At 38.9% G+C, this 23,583-nt stretch overlaps 1 protein-coding gene across 2 annotated transcripts in view; it reads right to left on the bottom strand.

Moving 5' to 3' along the window:
• DOCK2 (dedicator of cytokinesis 2) overlaps nt 1-23,583 on the bottom strand; it is a 255,858-nt gene that overhangs the window by 179,011 nt on the left and 53,264 nt on the right. For both annotated transcript variants that reach the window (XM_080995208.1, XM_080995209.1), the window contains 4 exons: nt 21,810-21,918; nt 15,352-15,422; nt 14,867-14,973; nt 1,763-1,905 (listed from right to left, as the gene is read on the bottom strand). In XM_080995208.1, coding sequence (XP_080851334.1) covers nt 1,763-1,905; nt 14,867-14,973; nt 15,352-15,422; nt 21,810-21,918 — 430 coding nt within the window. The remainder of the gene's footprint in view (nt 1-1,762; nt 1,906-14,866; nt 14,974-15,351; nt 15,423-21,809; nt 21,919-23,583) is intronic.

Raw genomic sequence — 23,583 nt, 5'->3', positions numbered from 1 at the left:
AATGGGAAGAAACTGGGATAATCTCAAAAGAAGTGGCAAATATCTTTGTACCTAAAAACACAAATTAAGTGTATATTAGAAATGCAGTAGTGGCAGGTATGGTGACTTTTCTGATGACTGCCAGTAACAGAGGGGAGAGTGGCAAGGTAGCAGCAGCAGTGTATGGCACTGGGAAACCAAGTCAGCTTGTCAGGAAAACCTGTCATATTCACAAGTGAAATTTCAGAGATCAGCACCCAGAATAGTGTAAGAACTTCCATTACTAATATGATTTTTTAAAATGCAGATTAGTGAAGGTGCATTAATTAAATGATAACTAAGACAGACATTGAGAAATAGAATATAACTCAACTCCTTAAGTCAAATGCAGATTTCTGCTTGTGACTCTGCACAAAGATGACACATTTTTAAACATACCTTTTAGAACTCTCCCATTGTAGAAATTTGTTGCATACATGCACATGGATCACATATGCAAAATGTGGAAAGCAAGCTTGTACAGCAGCTAATATTAAATAAGCACATGTGATGATGGCAATATGGCTTATGAAACAAGGTTCTGGCCACTGCCTTTCAACACATACTAATATAACTCACCCTTAAAAAGTAACTGTTCCTTTAGTGTTGCAGAACAGTTTTGAATATTTATTAGAAGCAGAAAAGGCATAAAAATGACTTGTTCATTTATTCACTTGGATTTTTTCATACAGCACTATCAGTTATTCAGTGCAGACATAGCTATGTTATGAATATCAGAAACATCCTGTGAAGTTTCCTACCTCATTAACTTCCATTTAACAATGTTAACTGGCACTTACTAGGGCACCAAGATTCCTCAAACCCATGACTTAAAGTGGATTTGAAACCACAGTAGGCAACTATGTTCTTTTAGGTACCTGTAAACACTTTTTAAAAATTCCATAAGCCCATTTAGAGGTATTTAGTTATGTATACTTGTATTTTATTTAGTTTTATAAATAATAAAAATTGGTATTGGTATTTTTTTAAATGCTGATTTTAATCTTTGTATTATTGACAGTTATTTCAATTTATTTTATGTACAACACACACACACACACACACACACACACACACACACGGTTTATGCGTTTTTATAAACAATGAAATAAATGGTTTGGGGCAACTTGGATGGCCTGAAACACAGTACAGTGGTACCACAGGTTACATACGCTTCAGGTTACATACTCTTCAGGTTACAGACTCCGCTAACCCAGAAACAGTACCTCAGATTAAGAACTTCACTTCAGGTTGAGAACAGAAATCGTGCTCCGGAGGCGTGGCGGCAGCAGGAGGCCCCATTAGCTAAAGTGGTGCTTCAGGTTAAGAACAGTTTCAGGTTAAGTACAGACCTCCGGAACAAATTAAGTACTTAACCCGAGGTGCCACTGTATCAAGGAAAGAGTGAGCCAGCAACATATTCCCAAACTCCACGGTTCATGTGTCTAGTGTCAATGATACAATGTGTACAAAACGGCATGACTCCTTTGGCTTTAATAAAATAAAGCTGATTCAGGATTGATGATGTGTCAAGGCAAATGATCCTGAAAACCAAGAGGGAAAAATTATAACTCTGTTTCCAGTGTCGTACTGAAAACTAAGAGAACTCTTTCAATCTGTCAGGGCCCTGTTATATTTAGAATTTAAATGAGAGTCATCAGCATCAATATTTTACAACTTAATCAGCACCGTCTTACAACCTCCTGGAATCAGCCACATAATCATTCTAATCATCAATACTCACTGGATCTTGACAGCTGAGAACCTCCAGGATGCTGTTGAGTAATTCAACACAATACTTCTTCTCTTGGTTTTGTGCCTCTTCCCTTGGATCCAGTAATTCCTTCAGTTCTTTGGTAATGACAGGAAGCAGGATATCTCTACATTCTGAAAGTAATAATTTGCTACTTAAGATTATCACAGAAATTTTCATGTTTTTCTTCCCAGAAAGCATACAATGCAGCTCCCCCTCCCACAACTATGCTTAATTCCAATCCTTCCCATGTAGAGCCTTCTGGCTTCTATCCCCTTTCATCTTACCAATGTAAACATGAAGCAAGCAATTAGGATCTACAGAATGAATGTCTAAGTACTGTAACTAAAGGCAGTTCAGCAAAGAGTAATACCACATTCTACACTTCATGAAGATCTGGCTTGTGAATGAACCAATCATTCTGAATAGAGTACATGTGTATGCTTTGTGGGTAATAAATGTCTTCCTGCAATGCCAACTTCCCATTATTAATATTATTATTATTATTATTAAACGTTTCTTGTTGCATTAAGAAAAGAGAGAGAAAGTGAAAAGCTGACCAAGAGCTAGAAAGGCAGCAAAATATACATGGAAATTTGAAGCTTGCATACGTTTGACAGCAAATCAGAGCAAATAAATCCAAATGGCATGGAAAACTATGCAGAAGACCAATTTGGCAAAAAAACACACACACAAAACATATTATCTATGAAGCTGAGCTAAGTTCTGCCCACAACATTTACATTCAAGATTGTTCCTAGAACATCCTTGGAAAAGCAAGAGTGCCTCCTACTCATGAATTGTGCATATGCACACTACTTCAGATATTTGGGGGAAAGGAGAGAAACAATGTAACAGATACTCAGCATCTAAGCCAGAGATACAACTGTTCATGAAACATAAAAATGCATCATCAAAACTCAAGAATGGCCATCTGTAACCCTACTCTTCCTACCAAAATTTCACTCCCAACATCCCCCAAAAATGCCACCTTCGGCACCAGAAAGAAAACACACATTTTCTCCAGCAGCTTATTTTATGGTAAAGAAGAAATATGACACATGAAGAATATAAAATGGTGTGAAAAGCTGGGTGATGGTGGTGGAAGAAAAGAGAAGTCTTTCCTCCAAACCCTTTTCACTGCTTAATAACATTCCCAAAATTTTTTAGTATTGATGCCTTGCTTCTCACAGTAGCAAATCCCCCAATTAAAAGTGGTTTTATGTTAGAATATTAACTGGCCAATTCTGACACGATCCCTAGTTATACGTTACATAGTGTTGTTTAGTAGGGTTGTGCATCTGAATCTAACAAGTCCCAAGGTGGTGAGATGCCTCAGAAGTATTGGGGTTGATTGTCACAGGTGAAAGGGGATCTTTATGAGGCATCACAAGTCAAAGGAAGGATTCCTGAAGCATTGACAATAATGCAGACAAACATTGGCTGAAAGGGGAGAAAATTATTTTACCCACATTTTCCAATCCCAGTGCTTTGGTGAAGGAAGCAGCTTTTCAAGAACAAAACTTATGCCTCTGAGATCAAGGAAGGTGCGAAGTGGAAACAGGTCAAGATCTCCACTGCAACTGGCAGATCAAGTTTGTATCAGAGGAAATGATTTTTTCTTGGAAAGTGAATCATTTGGTTCTTTCCACCCCAAAGCCAACTTTAAAGGTACCTGGCACAATCCCGCTGAACCTATTTGTTTGTGATTTAACAGGTTTCTTACCCAGTGGCACCTCTTTTATGTTTGCAATTTTCAGAGCAACTGTCCACAAAACAGTAAAGGAGATTAAGTGATTCCCACCCAAAACTGCCACAGCTGCTCTCTTATCACAGCAGCTTTGCTTCAGACATTTTGAAGGATTCATAGCCAGGAATAGGGTTGCTTTCCCAGCAATTTCATCAAATTCTGCTTCAAAATAAAAATCGGATTTTCTCGGTTTCTAGCACAAAATCCCCTATACCTGTTTGTTTATAAATTTGGAAACCTTTATCCAGCCTGAGATTATATTCACTTCTGCCAGAAGGAATAAAGTGAGAGTCATTTCTTGAAAATTCTCAATAGGGAAGGAAGAGGAATGGAGCAGATCCTAAAACTAATTGCTGCCTTTGCAGGAAAACCTGCAACTACCCTTATGAAATTTGAGAGAACTTATGCACTCAGAAGGAGTAGCAATGCCTTCACATTAATCAAATTTTGCCCCAACTAAACAAGACCTTTGTATGGGAGATACCATATTTTAGAGGTATACAGAAGGCTTTACTCATTTTGGAAGGATTGTGGTGCCTGCAAATTTCATCCATTTCTATAAAAAGCAGGGGATTATAGCTGTGTCAACAGTGATTGGGGCAGAAGAATTAGACTGCCTATGTCTGACCAAATCAGGTTGTTATGAAGCACCAAACTGAAGTCCAAAGTGAATCTTGTGGTTGATGCATACCTATTTACACAAAACCATGCTCTTTCCCTGTGAAAATATTTATTTACTCTCTTGCTTACTGTTTGAAATTGCTTTGGCTGTACTATTAGCTGTAATAACATCCAGTTTTCCCCAGCACACATTACTGAAGGAGGGAGAAGTCAGACTGAATGTCTGCAATCCCCCCCCCGCAGCCCCTCAAAATCTGTTTTGGGGGGTTGAGGGGTACTTCCAAAATGGAATATTGGGGCAGCGGCGCATGGAGGTACAACAGAAGGGGATTTGGCAGAATTTGGGAGGGGGAATCTTGCCATTTATTTGGATCAAATGTGGAAGAGCTGATAAAGTTTGGGTAATGGTAATCCCTGGCCCAGATGGAGTGGTGACTGTTTTTAAGCTTCTTAAAAGCAATCCTTTCTATTTGTTGTAAATCCCAGCCACTGTCATTAATAATTGAGGTATACTTAGCTAGCACAATTTAGTACATAACCTGAAGCCTTACTTTTTACGCAAATTTTAATTTTAAATATACTTTAGCTTGACATCCCTAGTGTATAACTTCAGCTTGTTTGGGTGAATTGATATATCTATGGAGTATATATATATATATATATATATATATAAAATACATCTTTTCAGAATTTATTATGAAGTTACACTCTTGTGGCTGCAAAATATATGAAAATACCATTTACAGTGCTTAGTCAGAACATCTCTGGGGAAGAATATATTTATGGCCGGGGTAAGGTGCATTTGTTCTGTGACCCAATAAATAGAAGTTTTTTGGCAGCTGCCCAAGTCCTCAGCTCTTATCTTTTAAAGCTTGTAACTCTTTATTCAAGGGAGGTAAGATAAGATGAATTGGGTGCAATTACACAAACAGGGTATTAAAAGCTTGCATTATTATTGAACTTAAAAAGCTGAGTGAAGGCAAGGACTGAAACAGGAGGTACAAATTAATGCATACAGGGTATTTATAATACCTACACTCCAAGATGATGAGCAACTGCATAGACAATAGAATGAGTCAGGAAGACCTGACAATTAGGTCCTCTTGAGATGTACCCATAGCTGGGAGCTGTTTTTCCATGCATGGATCCCACGTTGCTTCATTCACATGGTCTGAATGAGGCAACCATTTAGGCGGAGCATCAGATAGGTCTTTCCCATGGTATATACTGTCCTGAAACCATAAGCGCATTCTGATACTTATACAGTGGTACCTCTGGTTAAGAACTTAACCTGGTCCGTTCTTAACCTGAAACTGTTCTTAACCTGAGGTACCACTTTAGCTAATGGGGCCTCCCGCTGCCACCACAGGATTTCTGTTCTCATCCTAAGGTAAAGTTCTTAACCCGAGGTACTACTTCCAGGTTAGTGGAGTCTGTAACCTGAAGCATTTGTAACCTGAAGCGTTTGTACCCCAAGGTACTGTATTACATTTGACTCCAATCAATTCTACCAAGACAGCATTTTTTCCTCACTCTTTCTGAGTGGAAAACAATAGCAGGAACCGTAATAGTTGAACTGCTTTTTTTTTCTCCTAACACATTCTATACACAAATAGTTTCAAGCAGCCATTTCCATACTAGCATTAAAAGTTTCCTTTAACAGTAAAACAAAGCAGTACCCACACATATAATAGAAAAAAATAATTTGTACTTGTCACTGTTTTTAATATATAATAACAACTTTGACTGTTCTGCCTAAGAGAAAATTGGGCTATGCGGTAAATGTCATAAAGTAGGAGAAAATATGCTAACTATGCAAGATGGGTTGCCTGTTATTTATGCAGCACTGTAGACCCAATTAATATACATTTTCCATTAATAATGTTCATGAATTAACTAATAGCCAACTTACCATGTTAATCTTTATTATTAAAATAATGTAATCATGATCGTTCTAGCCTTTAATTTAGCTATGCAGGCATTTTATTAGAGATAATAGAAATTTATATAGCTATTTATATTCATTCCACTTCAGATTTCTTTAACAATAGCAGACATAATTGAATCTTAATTCATCCCCTCCCCTACACACACACACACGTGATAACCAGTACTGTTTTCACCTATACTGGTGGTTAACTGTTTTGAATACTGTATATTATTGGTTGCATAATAATATATGCATAAATTCTCATCTATGCTATATATTGTACAGCCTCAATATCAGTTATTTCGGTTTTTTCCCCTTTCAGATTTAAGTTAGGAAGCATGCTTCTATGAAGAGCAGTCACAGTACATAAAGGACCTCCCAAAGTAAACCAACCCCGGGTAATTGCTGTGCCCCTGAAACTGCTGGTGGCAAAGATAAAAATAGGTATACAAGGAGAATTTGCTGGATGCCAAGATCCAGGTTTGGGGCAGGTACTTTTTGGTGAGAGAACCCCAGCAGAGATTTAAGATAAGAAAATATGCAGCAAAGTGTAGAAAAATAGGCTGTTAGACCTTTAAAATATGCCATTGTGGGTTCCAAAATAGTCCCTTCCTCCCCTAGCATAGAAAAAGACCACATGTTTTGTAAGTAAAAATGGTTTATTATTTACAAGCTCTCCAAAGGCAGATTCATGTGCTTTTCCATACAGCATTTAGAAAAAGATGCACAGACAGTATAACATGGCTAAGTTACAGTGGTGAAAGTTCCTAAAATTTTGGTATAGGAACTCAAGTGTGGATTGTGACAGCCATGCGGCCTGAGCTTGGAGTAGCCAGCTGAGACCCCTTTGCATAACGAGTTTCTCAGGTAGACTGGGCAGCAGAGCTGTTGAGGAGGGGGAGGTTTGACAGACCCTCACAAGGTGAGATGAGCCTGGCAAGACAGCTTTATGGTCTTAACCACTTCATGCATTAATTAGAGTTAAGCATGTTGGTCATATGAGGCTGGTTATCTGACAAACTCTTCACCAGTTGAAACAGTAGGGAGCGCATAACATATTTTCCCCAGAATTGAATTGCCAGGGATAGATTGAAAGCAAGCTTTTAAGTTTGCATGATGCCACTGCCATCCCCATCACTACAGCCACCTGAAGCACTTCGAAATGAAATTTAAAACTTGGAGAGATCAACTCAAAAATCCCCCTCATAGCATCTGTTTTGACCCTAAGAAGCAGTGGCAACTACTACTTCGTTGCATTTTGAGCTGGGAACATTTTTCTAGGCCAAAACAAAATTATGCAGCCCAAGAGGTTTCTCAGTGGAGTAATTTTGATAAGCAAACAGCATCTAAGGCTATTGCGGTGTATACATCCCCAGTTGCCATGTGCTGCTAATGATGAATTCATTGTGATTTCCTATTTTTAAAAGTATAAATATTTGTACAATTCTGTAAAATTAATTTTTAGATGAAGGAATTTATAGACTTGCCTGTTATAAGGGATACCGTTTTCACAACAAATCTTTTGTACATTTGTATTCTTGCTGTTCCTCGAGTGGCAGATTTTAAAACAGAAAAGCTTCCTCCACAGTACAGAAATGTTTACTGGCAGAGGTTTTGTTAGTTCTTGTAGTTTATGATTGACTTAATTGTCACATCTTAATTGTCTGTAAACATTAGTTATGGAAAATACCAATAAGTAACACGTTTTAGCATAATTATTCACTGAGCAATTGAACTTGTTTGAAATTATTATCTTTAAAGACACCAAAAATTACTTGCCCTTAGCTGCATATTTTACATTCTGATTTAAAAACTGATGTACTTGGATTAAACACACAGGAGCCCTAGGCTAGATGTTATACAACCAAATGATTCAGCTCTTTGCTTACATCATATTTTCCTATAATACAAAAACTGGAGACCAAACTAATCATGAAGGCAGCAAATGCATGTATTGAAATTGGGCTGCCACCCAATCACTGTAAAGCACTGTAATATAATACAGGGAAGGGGGGGTGGGAAGAGAGGGTTAAATCCTTACCCCTTGCTCATGTTTGCCAATGCCCAGTGAAAAGTTCCCTTACTGTTTCTTTCTTGGTGAGTAACCCTCACCTGGATAACAACAGAAAACCTTCCACTGATGATCTTGAACACTGACCCCAGGCTCCCTTACTTGCTTTGCAGGGAGTTGGATAATTTGAATATCTGAAGCTCTCATTTTCACTTAAATATATTTATATCCAGAACTTTAACCTATAATTGGCTAAGCCAAAGAAGGACTTTGGGTACTGATCTGGTTGACATTCTATTTGAAAGTTGCATATCAGTATCAGTAATGTGATTCCTCTGTTGAGCATTGCTATGCTGCTATTTAGTACAACTCAACATGTTAAGAATATATGTTGAATATATTCAAACCCCACACCTATTTTCAAAGTAGAAGAAATCACAGAACAATGTGCTGAGATAAAGTGAGATAACTTCCCATGCATGCTGTGAGTTCCTGGAATGAGGGTCAGGATACAAATGTAATAGACAGGCCACAAGGCTAGAAGAAAACGTTCCAACATGGGAATTATTTCATATTAGTCCTTGGGCAGAAAATCCACCTAAGAACGTAAGAATCCTGCTGGACCGAGCAAGTCGCACATCTAGTCCAGCATTCTGTTCTCACAGTGGGAAGCCTGAGTCTGAGTGTGACAGTACATTCCCCACTTGTGATTCCCAGCATTTGATATTCAGCGACACAGTGCCTACAACAGCAGAGGTAGTTTTACATCAGAGGTCAAGTTGCTACAATTTATTGTCTCCAGGTGTCCAGTATCAGCTTGCTATCTTCTGCTTCAGCTTTTCTACTTGAAATATTATCATTAAAAAACTCACCTATTTATAAGAAGTTCGGTAAACATTCAAATCGCAAGAATATATGCCGCTTTGATATAAGATTTCCATGCCCCTGCTTAGTACAGCAGATTTCAGCCACAGAAAATGCAATTCCACGAGCTTCCCTTTGTATGTGTGAGTAGCGCTGACTAATAAAACTCTCGCAGTTGTATTTGCATAGATTTTTAAATGGAAGCTATGATTTCATGACTCTCATTTTGACAATATATGTGACATCATACGTGCATTTTTAAAAAATGTTATCATTAATCACTGGTATATGAGGTAAATTTTTGTTCCAAGTATTTTATTGTTTTTAAAAGGAAGTGTTTTAAAGGTATTAAAAGGAAAATGGAGGGGCTTATCAAAGAAAAAGACTGTTTCTATAAGAGTTAAACTACACTGTGATGTTAAAGGCAACTTTGAATTTAATTCACAGGTTTTAAAAAACTGAGGTGGCATCATTGGAGGAGGTGATAATGATCAGGATTGTTGTAAAGCAGAGAAAGAGAAGCTGACTCTTTCATTTGCAGATGTAGTCCTGAGGAAAATCCCTTTTCTGCAACCAGAATTTGCATTGATAGGAAATTCCCCATTTGTGCCAATGGGGCACATTCTCCCAATGTGATTACCAGTTTCAGAGAAGAGATTTACCTCACCTACTCTCAGCACCTAGCAGCATCATAACTAGATCCTAGAGGGACCTGTCAGGAGTGAACATGGACCTCTGGTACCAAACTGTATGGGAAACAGCCATACTAGAAAAGCTAACCAACAAACTGAAAGTAGAATGGGGACAAAGAAAAGAGGATGCCTTCCCTCTGGTGTAAAAAGGTAAAGGGACCCCTGACCATTAGGTCCAATCGTGACCGACTCTGGGGTTGCGGCGCTCATCTGGCTTTATTGGCTGAGGGAGCCGGTGTACAGCTTCTGGGTCATGTGACCAGCATGACTGGCGAACCAGAGCTGCGCATGGAAATGCCATTTACCTTCCCGCCAGAGTGGTACCTATTTATCTACTTGCACTTTGACGTGCTTTCAAACTGCTAGGTTGGCAGGAGCAGGGACTGAGCAACGGGAGCTCACCCCATCACGGGGATTCGAACCCTCTTGTGTAGCTTCCCTTTATTACATATACAGCCCAACAAGACAAAAACATAATGCCTCCCACACCAACAAAAACAAATGAATAAATAAAGAACCTATCCACATGATACTAGTACAAAACGCCACACATACACTATGCAAAAGGAGGAAAGAACACCATCCCCTTCTCTCCCCCCCCCAAACTCACAACGCCTATGATAGTAGTATCTCAGGCCAAACGTAAATGATCTGTAGAAAAGACTCTATGAACTGAAAACAGAGACACTATATGTACCTTGGTTATCCATTAAAATCTTTCAATAAAAAACTTTTTTTTTAAAAAAATGCAGAGCTAGAAGGGGTTAATTTCTACCTTCCTGCTTGCTGTGATCCAGATAATTATTAACCCTCACCCTCAGTCAATGCTATTTATATTTTAAATGCCAAGACAGCAAATCTAGTGTGGCCCTAAGTGAAAGTAGTACAGAAGGCAATCTATATAGTTTTATCAATGGAAGTGATGCTTAGCCTTACCAAAGCTTTAAAATGCGGTGAGATTTAAATGAAGAAAGCAGAATGGAAGGGAAAGGCGAAATGTGAGGAAAAGGCTACACATCCTTCACCCTAAGCTTTTGCTCTTATCAAAACTCACATTTATCCAGACCTGTGTTAGTTGCAGGCTGATTATTCTACAACACATCAGTGAAGGCCTAGCATTTTATAGAAATAAAACGTAATTGCTGAATGTTGTTGGAATCTTTGGTGTCTGCTTTTTTTGCGCCTACCAGGTCACCTTCCTTTTGAGCCATTTTTGAGGCAATGTGTGCTGGTTCTGGTATTGCTTGGTCTCATGACTTGAATTATAAATGTTAAAATTAACAACACTTGCTTATTTTTTAATAGTTCCCCAACTACAATTTTAAGATGCGGAAATGATGAGCTTCATAAAATATTTGGCATATGGGAAAGCCCCGTGGTCTTCTAAAACGAGGTTCACTTGGCAAATCTCTCAAAGAGTTGCACAGTCATTTGGAACAAACTTCCATTAAGATAAAGAAGGCTATCCTGCAGAATTTGGGATCTGACTTCCAAAAGATCAAAATACATTTAATTTTAGTTATTTTATTCAGCAGTTCTTAAGTGTAAAGCATTATTATCCAAATGAAAAAACTCCCAATGTTCTTAGTGACTGAAATTCCTAAAAGACTTCACTGTGGGCACCTGTGCTTTGCAATTGTGTTGCTTTTTAGCTATGAAGACCAAATACAGGGGAGAGAAAAAGGCCCCTGTACTCATCTTAATCATACTTAGACAAAATCAAAATTAATCTCAAACTACAATGTTATTCTCACCTAACATTTCTGTGAAGTAATTAGCTTTCTCTTACATACAAAGGCAGCAAAATATTGTTTTAACCTATTTATTTTGACTTCTGTGGATGTGTTGTTTGAAGTGGGAAACAGAGCCTGACAATCTGAAAGGAGTTTGTTCATTTATTTACTCTCATTAAATTTTGTAAGAGCTCTTGAGCCCATTGTGAAAGCCTCTAGGCACAATTAAAAATGGATTGCCTTTCTTACCAACAATGAAGAAAGGGACCTGACAGTTTTGCAAATAACTTCTCAACCAGAGTTAGAAACACTCTGAATAACACTTCTCTATTGCTACTAGACAAGGGATTTCCTTTTGGCAAGGACTTCTGCCTTCCAGATATCGAAGATTCAGGGGGAAAGCTACCAAGATTTTCTTCCTCTAAAATTTATTTAAAGAGAGAGCTCTCAAGGGAGAGCTAGAAAATTGCAGGTCACGGTTTGACTACTGTCCTGTGTTATTTCAAAGAATCATTTAATTGTTGGAAGGGACAATGAGGATCATCTAGTCCAGCCCGCAACAAAAAAAGAAATATTTTGCCCAGCGTGGGACTTAGACCCACAACCCTGCTGACTGAGCTATTCCAGCAGGATGTGGAAAACACAATTAAAGCTAGATTTGTTATGCATGTAGAAGAATAAGCCTTTGTGAGAAAGCATAAACATAGCTTCTGCAAAGGGAATTCTGTCTCACCCTGATGAAAAATTACCTTATGTGGATTGGGGTTAGTTTGGTTAACATACTTGGACCTCCAAAAAGCTTTTGCCAAAGTTTCTCACCAACAGTTCCCAAATAAATTTGGGATAATAGAATGGATCCATATGAATGAGTACTGACCAACTGGCAACCTCATATTAAGCTATTAGAGAAGTTAAGTCTCCAAGGAAAGTCAAAAGAGTTTTCACAGTGTCCATTTGTGAAGAGCTGAAGGTCTGTGGAATGTTTATAGAGACTTCTAGGCACTCTGCACATCATGGCTGCTGCCAGCCTGAGCCAGGAAAAGAGGTGCAGAGGCACACCACGCACCAGCATGTCTCTTTCCCCAGCTCAGGCTAGCAGTGGCTCAGGCTGTCCTCTTTATCGCTCTTCAAGATAGGGCAATCCAAATTACAGTGCGAACAAAAATCTCATGAAAGGAAAAGCTAGTAAGTTGGCTTCTTTGCTTTTCCAGAAAACAAATAACTTGCACATTTTCAAGGTGGTGCTGCTTTTACACTAGCATGCTGTGTTTATTGAATGGTCTGCTTCATAGTAAGGAGCTCCCTAGTTAGAGGAGGCATGTAACCATACTATTTTATACTCCCTTTTGAAGTAACATTTATTGAGTCCAGCGAATGTAAAGTCTCTTGCAGCATTAGAACAAACAGTCTTGTGGTACCTTAAAGACCCACAAACTGATTGTGGCATAAGCTTTCGCGGAATGGCACACTGGGCTTTGGTGCATGAAAGCTTAAGTCACAAAAACTTGAAGATGCCATAAGGCACTTGAAACTCATTTAAGCAGATGCACCTTGTATTATCTTTTACTCTGATACAAAGTGTTTCAGAACATAATATCATATTAGAAAATAAGGAAGGTTTCACACAGATTCCCGAAGAGTCACAGCTCCTGGGGAAAAATACCAAGGATGATTTGCCAGCCCTAAAGGATAGTTTAGTGTTGATGCTGGAAGTACAATCTGAAATGATCCGAGAAGAAAAAGTGACTAAGCCTCCTGCAGTAGTATCAGTGCTGGAAGCAGCGGAACAAAGTTGTGCTGGAGCTATGACGTTGGAGGAGGAGATGGAATTCATGGAAAGAGGACTCTGTGTACAACTTGGAATCATCTCAGAAGAAAAAGTGGCCATGCCTCCTGCAATACTATTGTTTGGGCTGTGAATTAATGTCTACATAATTTGTAATCAATTATGGATATTGTCTTATTATATAAACACAGCGAAGAAACTCGTGAGAAATAAAGAATAAGGACCAAATGTCTTTTTAAATCAGGAAGTAAAGTTGTGGTGTTCGACTAGAGGAAGATTAAGGTTGATTCTTACTTATGAACTTCATGGATGGGAAGGAAAAGGAATGAAACTGAGATGCCTGGATTTAACATCAGCTAGCAGAGGGAGGAATAACTGGACATTACTCTGAACTGAACACTGGATTATTATAAGGAACTTTTGCAGGCACAACTCACAGATAGTTGGAAGTCACTTTTACTTATCTCTTTCTCTTTTCTGTTATTATCTCTCTGGGTCTGCTTGCTTTTCTCTTTGTTCTCTTTCTTATTTCTTGGTTTTTTCTTCTTTTTTTATTGTATGTTGAAAAGTTTTATTAAAACTTTATTATAAAAAAATAAAGAAAGGCAGTTTAATCTGTAAGTGAGGTGGTGAAAATGAATGGACAACAGCTGAATTATACAGGTGGTGGGTATGTTTTGCTGAGGTGTGTTTTGCACCAGCACAATTAGGCATTGTTGCTCCTATATCTTGTAATGCATGCTTTGTCCTGCAAATGGCTGCTTAAGACACTGTTACAATAATGAACTTATAAGCATCAGCAGAACTGTGGAAGCAGGAGATGATAAAGTGCTTTTGAGACATACTCTATAGCATTTTTTGCAAACACCCAAGAGGCACAGAAACATCTGGAATTCAAAAAATCTCTCAAACACCTAATGCAAACTGTTAGCCACCAAATAATTGATGTGTGCCATAGCATATCACTAGCATTTCTCAAATGCTTTCAAGGATACAACAATTAAAGAATCAGTAAGCCCTTTGTTTTTAGATACAGAGCATATTGAAATGGCTCAGTGAACAATTCAATCATTCAGTTTGTGATGGATATGCAGCCTGTCTGCAGATGTCATGCAACATCTGGATATCCCCTAGTGGAAGGGAAGAAATCAGTGGTCTTGTTACATCTTGTTACATGTGGTACCACTGATGTGGTGGAATGCAGTCATGCAGTCCTGGAAGCAAAATTAAGGTTGCTAGGTAGGAGGCTGAAAACCAAGACCTTCAATGTAGCTTTCTCTGATGAAAAGGCAGAGCCAGCTAGACAAGCACAGCTGGGGAGTCTTAATGGGCAGGTGAGACAGTTGTGTCAGAAGGAGAAGTTTGAATATGTTAGGGCAACATTATGGAACAAGCCAGGCCTGTACGAAAGAGATGAGCTCCACTTGAACCAGAATGGAACCAGATTGTTGGTGCTTAAACTCAAAAAGGCAGAGCAGCTTTTAACCTGATCTTGAGGTAGAGTCTACAGGAGCTCAGAAGCATCTCAGTTCATGGTAAATCATACGTAAGGGATGAGGGTAAAAATGTCCAAACAAAAGTGCAGAGGGGCCAAAGCAGTGCAGAAGAAAGAGCATGTGCCTAAGATATTTGGAGAGAGACCTAAACCAACATGGGATAGCAGGTTTGTTTTTTTTTAATCATTATTCCCAAGTCGTTCTGAATTTACCTTGTTTTTTAAAGAGATTGCTGCATACTATATTCTTCATGGAGCGCACTTTATGATTCTGTAGAGATTTTGGTGGAATGCAAGTATAAAATTCATATAAGAGCTGGCTGCAAAAGATAGAAAAATGAAATGATTAGATTAGATTAATATGGTATATTTTAAAAAAGAATCTAATGAAACATATGGAGGTCTTCCAAACAGTTAAACTCGCTAGTGTTTGCCATAGATATTTTAACTGTCACAACAGAGCAACTGTTATTTTCCTGCTTATTTTATATCTGGTAATGAGAAGCCTATGTTTTTTAGACACATTGCTTATGTCAACTTAGGCTGTTTCTGAAATCAGATATGACTTCAATTCCAGAATAACAGTTTGCAGCAGCTATGCATCAAGTGTGAATTTACTTAACTAACCCAATACCAGCATAGTCCTGCCAAAGATATAGTGTCACCTACATGATACTGAATTCTGAACGTTAGCTCACCTAAGTAACCTGACATCAAACACTGTTTCCACATCTTGGAGAACAGAAGGAATATACTTCAAGGCAGCCACCTGAAAGAAAGAAATATAAAATACTTGATCATTTTGTTGCATGTTTCATAAACACCTGTAAACTAAACCACACTGCTCAAACATGCAGTTTTAAAGCATGAGCCTATGTTTGTGCCTAGAAATGCAATACAAAGGGATGAGTCTCAAGTATCATCACAACTTAAGGATACATGGGGGTAGCTTAATAAATGGAACCCTGAGCTCCTGGTAAGAAGCATTTAGATCAATGAAGAAAAACAAATGGAAATAAAATAATAAACTTGTTTTCTCCTGACTCTCCACTGTGAAAGAATTACACACATTACACAGCCATACACTCCCACAGAACCAACCTGAAATAAACCAAATGCATTTGCTTTCGCTCAGTAATACCTAGGCTTATATTTTAGACTGGAAAAGGCATTATGGTAAGTTAGGCTTCTGGACACATTACCCATGCACATGGATGCTGCATATTTATGAGATGAGATACACACACACTATTCCCACCACAGTATTAATATTTTAGCTGATTCCATCACAACAAATTTGTGAATGTGAAAGATACATGATGATAATTATGGCAGATACATTCCGGTTTGTTAATAAGAAAGCAAGTCCCTGCGCTATCCTTACTCTCAGGGGAGCAGTAGACACATCGAGACTCAAAAAGATGGCCCCAAAGAAATGGCAATAAAAGCTCAGTTCAATTTTTATTCAAGTCTTTATTAAACAAAACTTCAAACAGAGAGGCATGTGCAAAGTGCTGCTTGTTGTTTCCACATGCTACCACACACAAACACACACACAAATGGTACGTCACATGTCCTAAAGAACATCTCCCGTCTATGTTTCTCAAGGGCAAACCCATTAAGTATGGCACACTCTGGCAAAGACAATGTTGCTGTTTACAATGTCTGGTACAAAGCTTGCCATTCAGGTTCACCATACTCCAACAAACAGAGATAACAAAAGTGCCACTTTTAATTTATTTCATTGTTATTTCAACTGTCTTTTAAAAGCAACGTGCCAACTCATTCCATTCCTTTTGGGTAACAGTCACCACAAAATGCTACTTGCAACATAAAGCTTTGCATGTACTGTACTATTGTGTACCATTTTTGAGCGGGGAGGGTAAAAGGGAACAACAGAATTATTCATTTTATTACATTTTTATCTCATCCTTCTTTCAAGTAACTTAGAGCTGTGTGCGTGGTGTATCCCAACCACCACTTTGTCTTTGTGACAATTCTAGGTCTGTACAGGCAATAATTTGGACTGGCCTGATTGGCCAGAACTCAAAATTGAGACTGGTGGGAAACCCTACCCAATTCCATGGCCAGCATAGGGATTTTCCAACTTCCGGCCACCCTGTCCAGCATTGTTTCCAGGGGGGTCAGGAATAGTCGCAACAGTCTGCAACTGCCGCCCACCACAGGACTGGGTAAGCAGCCATTCTGGGAATAATCAAAGCACACTGGCAGTGGATAGCACTGTGCCTGCTAACCTCACCAACAATCGCAATACATGGATTGACTCTTCTGCACATAGCCTGTTTATGTACAACTTGCACAAACATAAGCTCTGCCCACAGATTCTGTACTGTGAAAAAAATACCGAATGAAGTTCACACACATTCCCAGGGCTGGATTAATGTCAGCATCACCCTAGAGCCAGTGCGCCAACTGGACTCATGCACCTCAACCCCGACTGGGCTAGGCGAGCTGGGTAGCACCGCCAGAGACCTCCTTTTCCCACAGGAACAGGTCACAGTGCTGTGGACTCACAGCTTAGAGCTGAGAGCACCGGATTCACTGTCTCAATAATACAGTCGTTGCGCAGCAGAGTTTTGCAGAGTCTTGCAGAGTATAAACCACTCGGAGAGCAGCTCTGTAGAATATCTTCCTTTTATTCTATAACTACAACTATGATACAAAACTATATACAGAGCTGAATATTCTAAGCATAAATCAATGCTACACTGAGAGTCTGCAGCTGCTCTAACAGCAATCTTATCTCTAGAATCTCCAACACTCTCACTCTCTCCAATACACTGACTGACTGACTCTCTCACACACACACACAGATATGTTGCTGGGCAGAATAAGTAGATAGGCAGGACACGCCTCCTTCTCTCTGGAGAGTCAGCAGAGACCATCAGGAGATGACCAGGAGATTCTTGTGTATGGGAGGGGTGAAATCTCCTCAATTAACCACGAAGCAAAATAAGCAAGTGCTTAGGGCATCAAGGGAACAGGAGCACCACAGAAATTTTCCATTGCCAGGTTTTTAACATTAATGGTCACAAATTGCTCCACTGAGTGTTCATTTTCTCTGTTGAAGTATATTAAAAATCCCAATAGAACAATTATGCAACAAGGCGGGCTGGCTACCTTATCTCTACTAAGTCTAGAAGTAGATGTGTTACGTAAGATTAGTTTTGAGGATGCGATAAAAGACTTTGCAATTAGAAAAAGTAGGAGAATTTTTTAAAAAGTATAAATAAAGTGGAAGGATACAAAAATAAACATTATTTTCCATCTTACTATAGGTTCTGCAAAATAAAAAAAAATATTTTATGGTTTATTATTGTGTGTGTGTGTGTATCTATCTATCTATCTATCTATATATACACCAAAATCTTTTAAGTGCTTATGACGTCTACAGGTGTTAATGTGGCCCTGCATGTTCCTTCCTCCATGTGGTAATTATCCTCAGAACTCTCTTTCACACTAGGTTCATGTGACATAGGTTAGGATGTGAGAAATTCAGCCAAGGATACCCAGGGAATCTTATGAATGAGAAGGAATTTGAATTTGGCTGACCAGCACTCTAGCCAATACGCTGTACTGGTTCTACTAAAAGGCCAAACCATTTCTATCTATCTATTTATTCTATTCCATAAAATTTATATACTGCTTGATTGTAAAAACAAACAAACCTGAAACTGGTTTACCAAAACAATAAAATATATCAGTAAAAGAATAAAATTATCAGTAAAAACAGCTATTTAAAATATCTCAAAAACAAATCAGCAATAAACTAAAAACAACATTCCACATATCTGAGTAGGCTTGTCTAAACAAACATGTTTTTGGCAGTCACCAAAAAGTACAGTGAAGGAGCCTGCCTGATATCAAGAAGCAAGGAGTTCCAAAGTGTAGGTGCTGCCACATTAAAATACAGTGGTACCTCGGGTTACATATGCTTCAGGTTACATACGCTTCAGGTTACAGACTCCACTAACACAGAAATAGTGCTTCAGGTTAAGAACTTTGCTTCAGGATGAGAACAAAAATCGTGCTCCAGCGGCGCGGCAGCAGCAAGAGGCCCCATTAGCTAAAGTGGTGCTTCAGGTTAAGAATAGTTTCAGGTTAAGTACGGACCTCCGGAACGAATTAAGTACTTAACCCGAGGTACCACTGTATAGATTTCTTATGAATAGCAAAGTAAATCTAAACAGCCAGAAAATGCCCACAAAAAAGTGACATATCTGAAGTTAACAGACATGTACATGGACATTGTCATCATGTGGTCCTAAGCATTAGCTTGCTTAAAAGGAACAAAATGTTCACAGGAATTCACTGGGGTTATTTAAACAAAACAAAATAATTTTTTTGATCATTTGTCTCTAGAAGTGAATAGCCCCTTAAATTGCAAGCAGGGAGGCTTAAGAAACTTAAAAAGCAGGCCACCTAAATATGACTGTTCCTTCAGTAAAATCCCTTCCCACTCTCCTCAAACAAAAATTAATTTGAAAGGCATTTCTTGTAGCCTTACTTGATTCTCCAAGATTGATTGTTTTTAAAGTGCCTATTTGTAAGGCAGTTTCTTCAGAGCAAGATAATACAGAGATTTGGAGGTGGGGAAGAATAGTAAGAGAGGGTTATTTTTTTAAAAAAATCATTACATTGTCTGGTTTCTATAAGAAAAGTATTCCAAGCAAAGGTGGGGGGGGGGGGGATACTTAGGAAGTCTGAGGGAAAGAGTTCTCCACCCAAATTCTAGTGATGCAACTAAAAATATTCCTGCAGTTTCGCTCAGGATCGTAAGCTTAGTTTTATGATCAAAGTGCTCAGCTGCTCTCATTTATACTCAGTCCATGTACACACTGCTGTGGCATTTCCATTTTAGTGCCTATCTTTTCCAACATACTTGGCACCTTATCTTTCCCTGCTGCTGAAGTCTGACTTAAAGCATGGCATTTCCTTTCCTTGTGGTTTCAACTTCTCCCATGTTCTTACTGAAATATTCATTTGCTGACCATAATTTATGATATTTGGACATGTTTAGGGCGTTTCTGCCTCCTGGACAGCTACGTGTTTAAAATCATCTCTGTGTGAGCAATCAGTTATTTCCCTAGACTACAAAGCCCAAATGAAATCAGGTGCTTGAGGAAAACGTATTTGCTTTGCTTAACAATCACACCACAAAGCAAAACCAAACAAACAAACAAAACCCAACTTTTATTCTTTTGAGCAGAGGATTAAGAGGATAATTATATATACATATATATATATATATATATATATATATATATATATATATGAGACACATTTTCATATGCTGACCTTCAACTATTATCAACAACAATAGTCCTTAGCTTCCTGGTTCATTTTTTTTAAAACAACAGCAACAACAACAACAACAACAACAACAACAACAACAACTGTAAAATGCCATGCTTAAATTACTTTTAGCAGCCTAAAGTCCACAGAATGTAAGCCTCTTCATCCATATTTGGTCTCACTTTCCCAGTTTATCACTACCTATTCCAACCTGCAGATCTTTAGCATTGAAACTAAATAGAGGGATTCAAAGTGCAATTGATTATTTTTTGCTCTAATACTCAGCTGTGCTACTTCGCAGGAAGATTGATCGTCCAGCCCTTAGTAGTGGGATTACATTAGCTATAAGATTTCACAGTGCTATCACAAATCTAAATAACACCCCAGCCTCAAAATAATAAATAAATTTGAATATATCTCCAAGAAAGGCTTCTGCAAATACCAAAATAGAATTTAGATCTTGTGCTAGCCTACTTGGCACCTCAATATTTATTAGTGCTATTCACCAATGCACAGGATTCAGATCAGCTGGGACACAAGACTTTTAATCTCAGGGTTATGGGTTCGAGCCCCCCCCCTTTGGGCAAAAGATTCCTGCATTGCAGGGGGTTGGACTAGATGACCTTTGTGGTTCCTTCCAACTCTATGATTCCTTTTTGGTGCCTCAGAAAACAACCTACCTAAGTCTTAGGCATATCATACGCTGCCTGATTAAGCTCAGGTTTCCTCTGAGTCTTCTTTATCCCTCCCCACCCCATTCGCTACAACACCAAGTTGTCAAAGGAAGCTATACAGCTACATTCACTTTCTAAAAGAATGAGGGGGGGGGGCAGAGGTAGTCATGTTGTTGGCAGGGAGGAATAATAAAGAACCTTCTGACAGTAAGAGCTGTTTGACAGTGGAACAGACCCCCATGAGAGGTGACTGACTCTCCTTGTATAGTTGAGATTCCTGCATTGGAGGGGGTTGGACTAGATGACCCTCAGGATTTCTTCCAACTCTACAATTCTATTATTCAAATATTGACTCAATATTCAATATTTCAGTATTTATTTATTTTTTTAAAAAATCTATTTCTCAGCATTTTTCATGTGGGCAAAGCTAGTCACATAGGCACAAATTCTGTCAGAAAGCCCTAAACATTTGGAATGATTTCATATGATTGCAGGAGTCCCACAGAGTGGGACCACATGGTTACTGTAACAGTGAAAGGGCACTCTGGGCAGACCAATAACAATGTATTCTACTTCTAAGCACCTGCTTAAGGTAAAGGTACCCCTGCCCGTACGGGCCAGTCTTGACAGACTCTAGGGTTGTGCGCTCATCTCACTCTAGAGGCCGGGAGCCAGCCCTGTCCGCAGACACTTCCAGGTCACGTGGCCAGCGTGACAAGCTGCATCTGGTGAGCCAGCGCAGCACACGGAACGCCGTTTACCTTCCCGCTAGTAAGCGGTCCCTATTTATCTACTTGCACCTGGGGGTGCTTTCGAACTGCTAGGTTGGCAGGCGCTGGGACTGAGCGACGGGAGCGCACCCCGCCGCAGGGATTCGAACCGCTGACCTTTCGATCGGCAAGTCCTAGGCGCTGAGGCTTTTACCCACAGCGCCACCCATGTCAAGCACCTGCTTAGAGTAGATTATTTGGTCCTAAAGAACTTTCAGTGTTAAAATAAGCATACAAACAACACACACACACACAAGTTTCTGAGAGCTCTTGAGAAATTCTATACTTCCATTAAAGGGAGGGAGGGAAAGAGAGATTGAGCTCCCCAAAGCTGCCTATCTACATATGTACTTCCACATGCTCTAATCCAGGGCAAGACAGGTAAAGTAGGCAAACCTGTGGTATAAGGGCTGTTTTTTCTTGACTTCTCATCAGGTTGTTGATTGATTCAAAAAGCCTCCTCATTGCTTCTTCAAATTCTGTCACTTCTTTGCCTTCATACAGCCTGAGAGAAAACATATTCTCATTAAGAAATGTAACTCCCTAACAAATAAAAAAATGAAATCACTGGACTGTTATTATCAGACAGATACATCGGTATGTACCTAAAATGACTAACCTAATGTTATTGTTCTAATTCATGGACACAGAACATAAAAACGTACTTATTTATTTCCCTACTCCCACCCCAAGTTAATAGCCTTTACAGAAAAAATACTTGAGGCTGTCTTTGGAAGACAACTTGGACATTTCATGTAGTATGCATTGCAGTAATCCAGTCTGGAAATTGCTAGAGCATGGAGTAACATGGTTGAGTCATCTCCATCCAAAATGGCCTGTAGCTAGTGAACCAGACATAGCTGGAAACAGGCACACCTAGCTACCTGGGCCTCAAATGACAATGTTGGATCCAGGAGTACCCCCAAGCTAAGGAGCTGTTCCTTCCAGGGGAGTACAACCCAGTTCAGAACAGGCTGTCTCCCCATGTCCTGCACTTGAGAACTCGGAAAACATATACAGACATCATCCGGACCCATGCAACTACTAAGAACTAAGACGTGATAAAAATTTACTACTAGCACTATTAGCAGGAGCAATCTAGATTAATTCAGGACTATAGTTTTAGGAAATCCCAGACAATGGTAGCCCTATATTTTTAAAACACAAACACATCACTGCTACTTAGATTACTAAACTTCTAACTGCCCCAGCATTTGGATGCCACTTATTCTGTTCAGATGAATAATGCTGTAGCCTGTACTATACAAGTCTGTAGCACGAAACCCTCAAATTCCTTCTCATCAGTTTCTTGTAGCACAATTAAAGCACCCAATGCTATTCATAATTGTTTCCTGAGTAACTCCATCACTATCCAATTCTGTGTCAAATCGAGATATTAAGAAAACCAGACAGCAAATGTGAATTAGATTACCAGCCAGCATGAATTAATATCATATCCCAGCAGTATTTATAAAAGGCGAAAGCAGGATTTAGCCATTCATCATCTGGTTGTATTATACCTTTATTAAATCAAATATCAGTTAATACATATTGCCTTTTTCCGAAAAAGGTAAAGCTCAAAGCTTGCTAATTAACAACAAAATTAAGGACTTTTCCCAATTCACATTAGTTAATAACAGTACTGCAGCCTTCATTCTATCAGGTTTATCAGTGGTCGTTAAAGCTGATTTAATCTTCTTTATTAGCAAATTAATCTAACCCGCTACATGAGGTTGAAACAAGAATGGAAATGCATGTTTTATTATGACAAGGGAAGGCTAATACTTGCCTGAAGCTTATATACAAAAGCTAACAGCAATCCAATCTGCAAGTTACAGTTGCTTCCTCTGGCACCATTTACTTCCAACTAAAAGTCAAAGCTTACCCTTGCATGAAGATGCGATGTAGTCAAGCACACTGGACGTGTAAGACTCTCTCATACATTATAGCAGCACAACATGGAAACAGGATTTGTAAACATCACTTTTTACAACGTATTTTCTCAGCTGGGAAAAGCCATTTTATGATTCTACTCACTTTTTTTGCCAGTTATTTCAACTATATTCTGATACACCATACAACTTGGTTACGACAACCAGCATCTATGTTGGTGAAACATTGCTTACCTTTATTAAACATCACTGCTTTGATGTAGCATATTATTCCTTCG

The sequence above is a fragment of the Podarcis pityusensis genome (assembly GCF_964106645.2).
Source record: "Podarcis pityusensis genome assembly, chromosome: 2".
Lineage (NCBI taxonomy): Eukaryota > Metazoa > Chordata > Lepidosauria > Squamata > Lacertidae > Podarcis > Podarcis pityusensis.
Note: the sequence above shows the minus strand (reverse complement) of the source record. Positions and strands in the feature narration are given on the sequence as shown.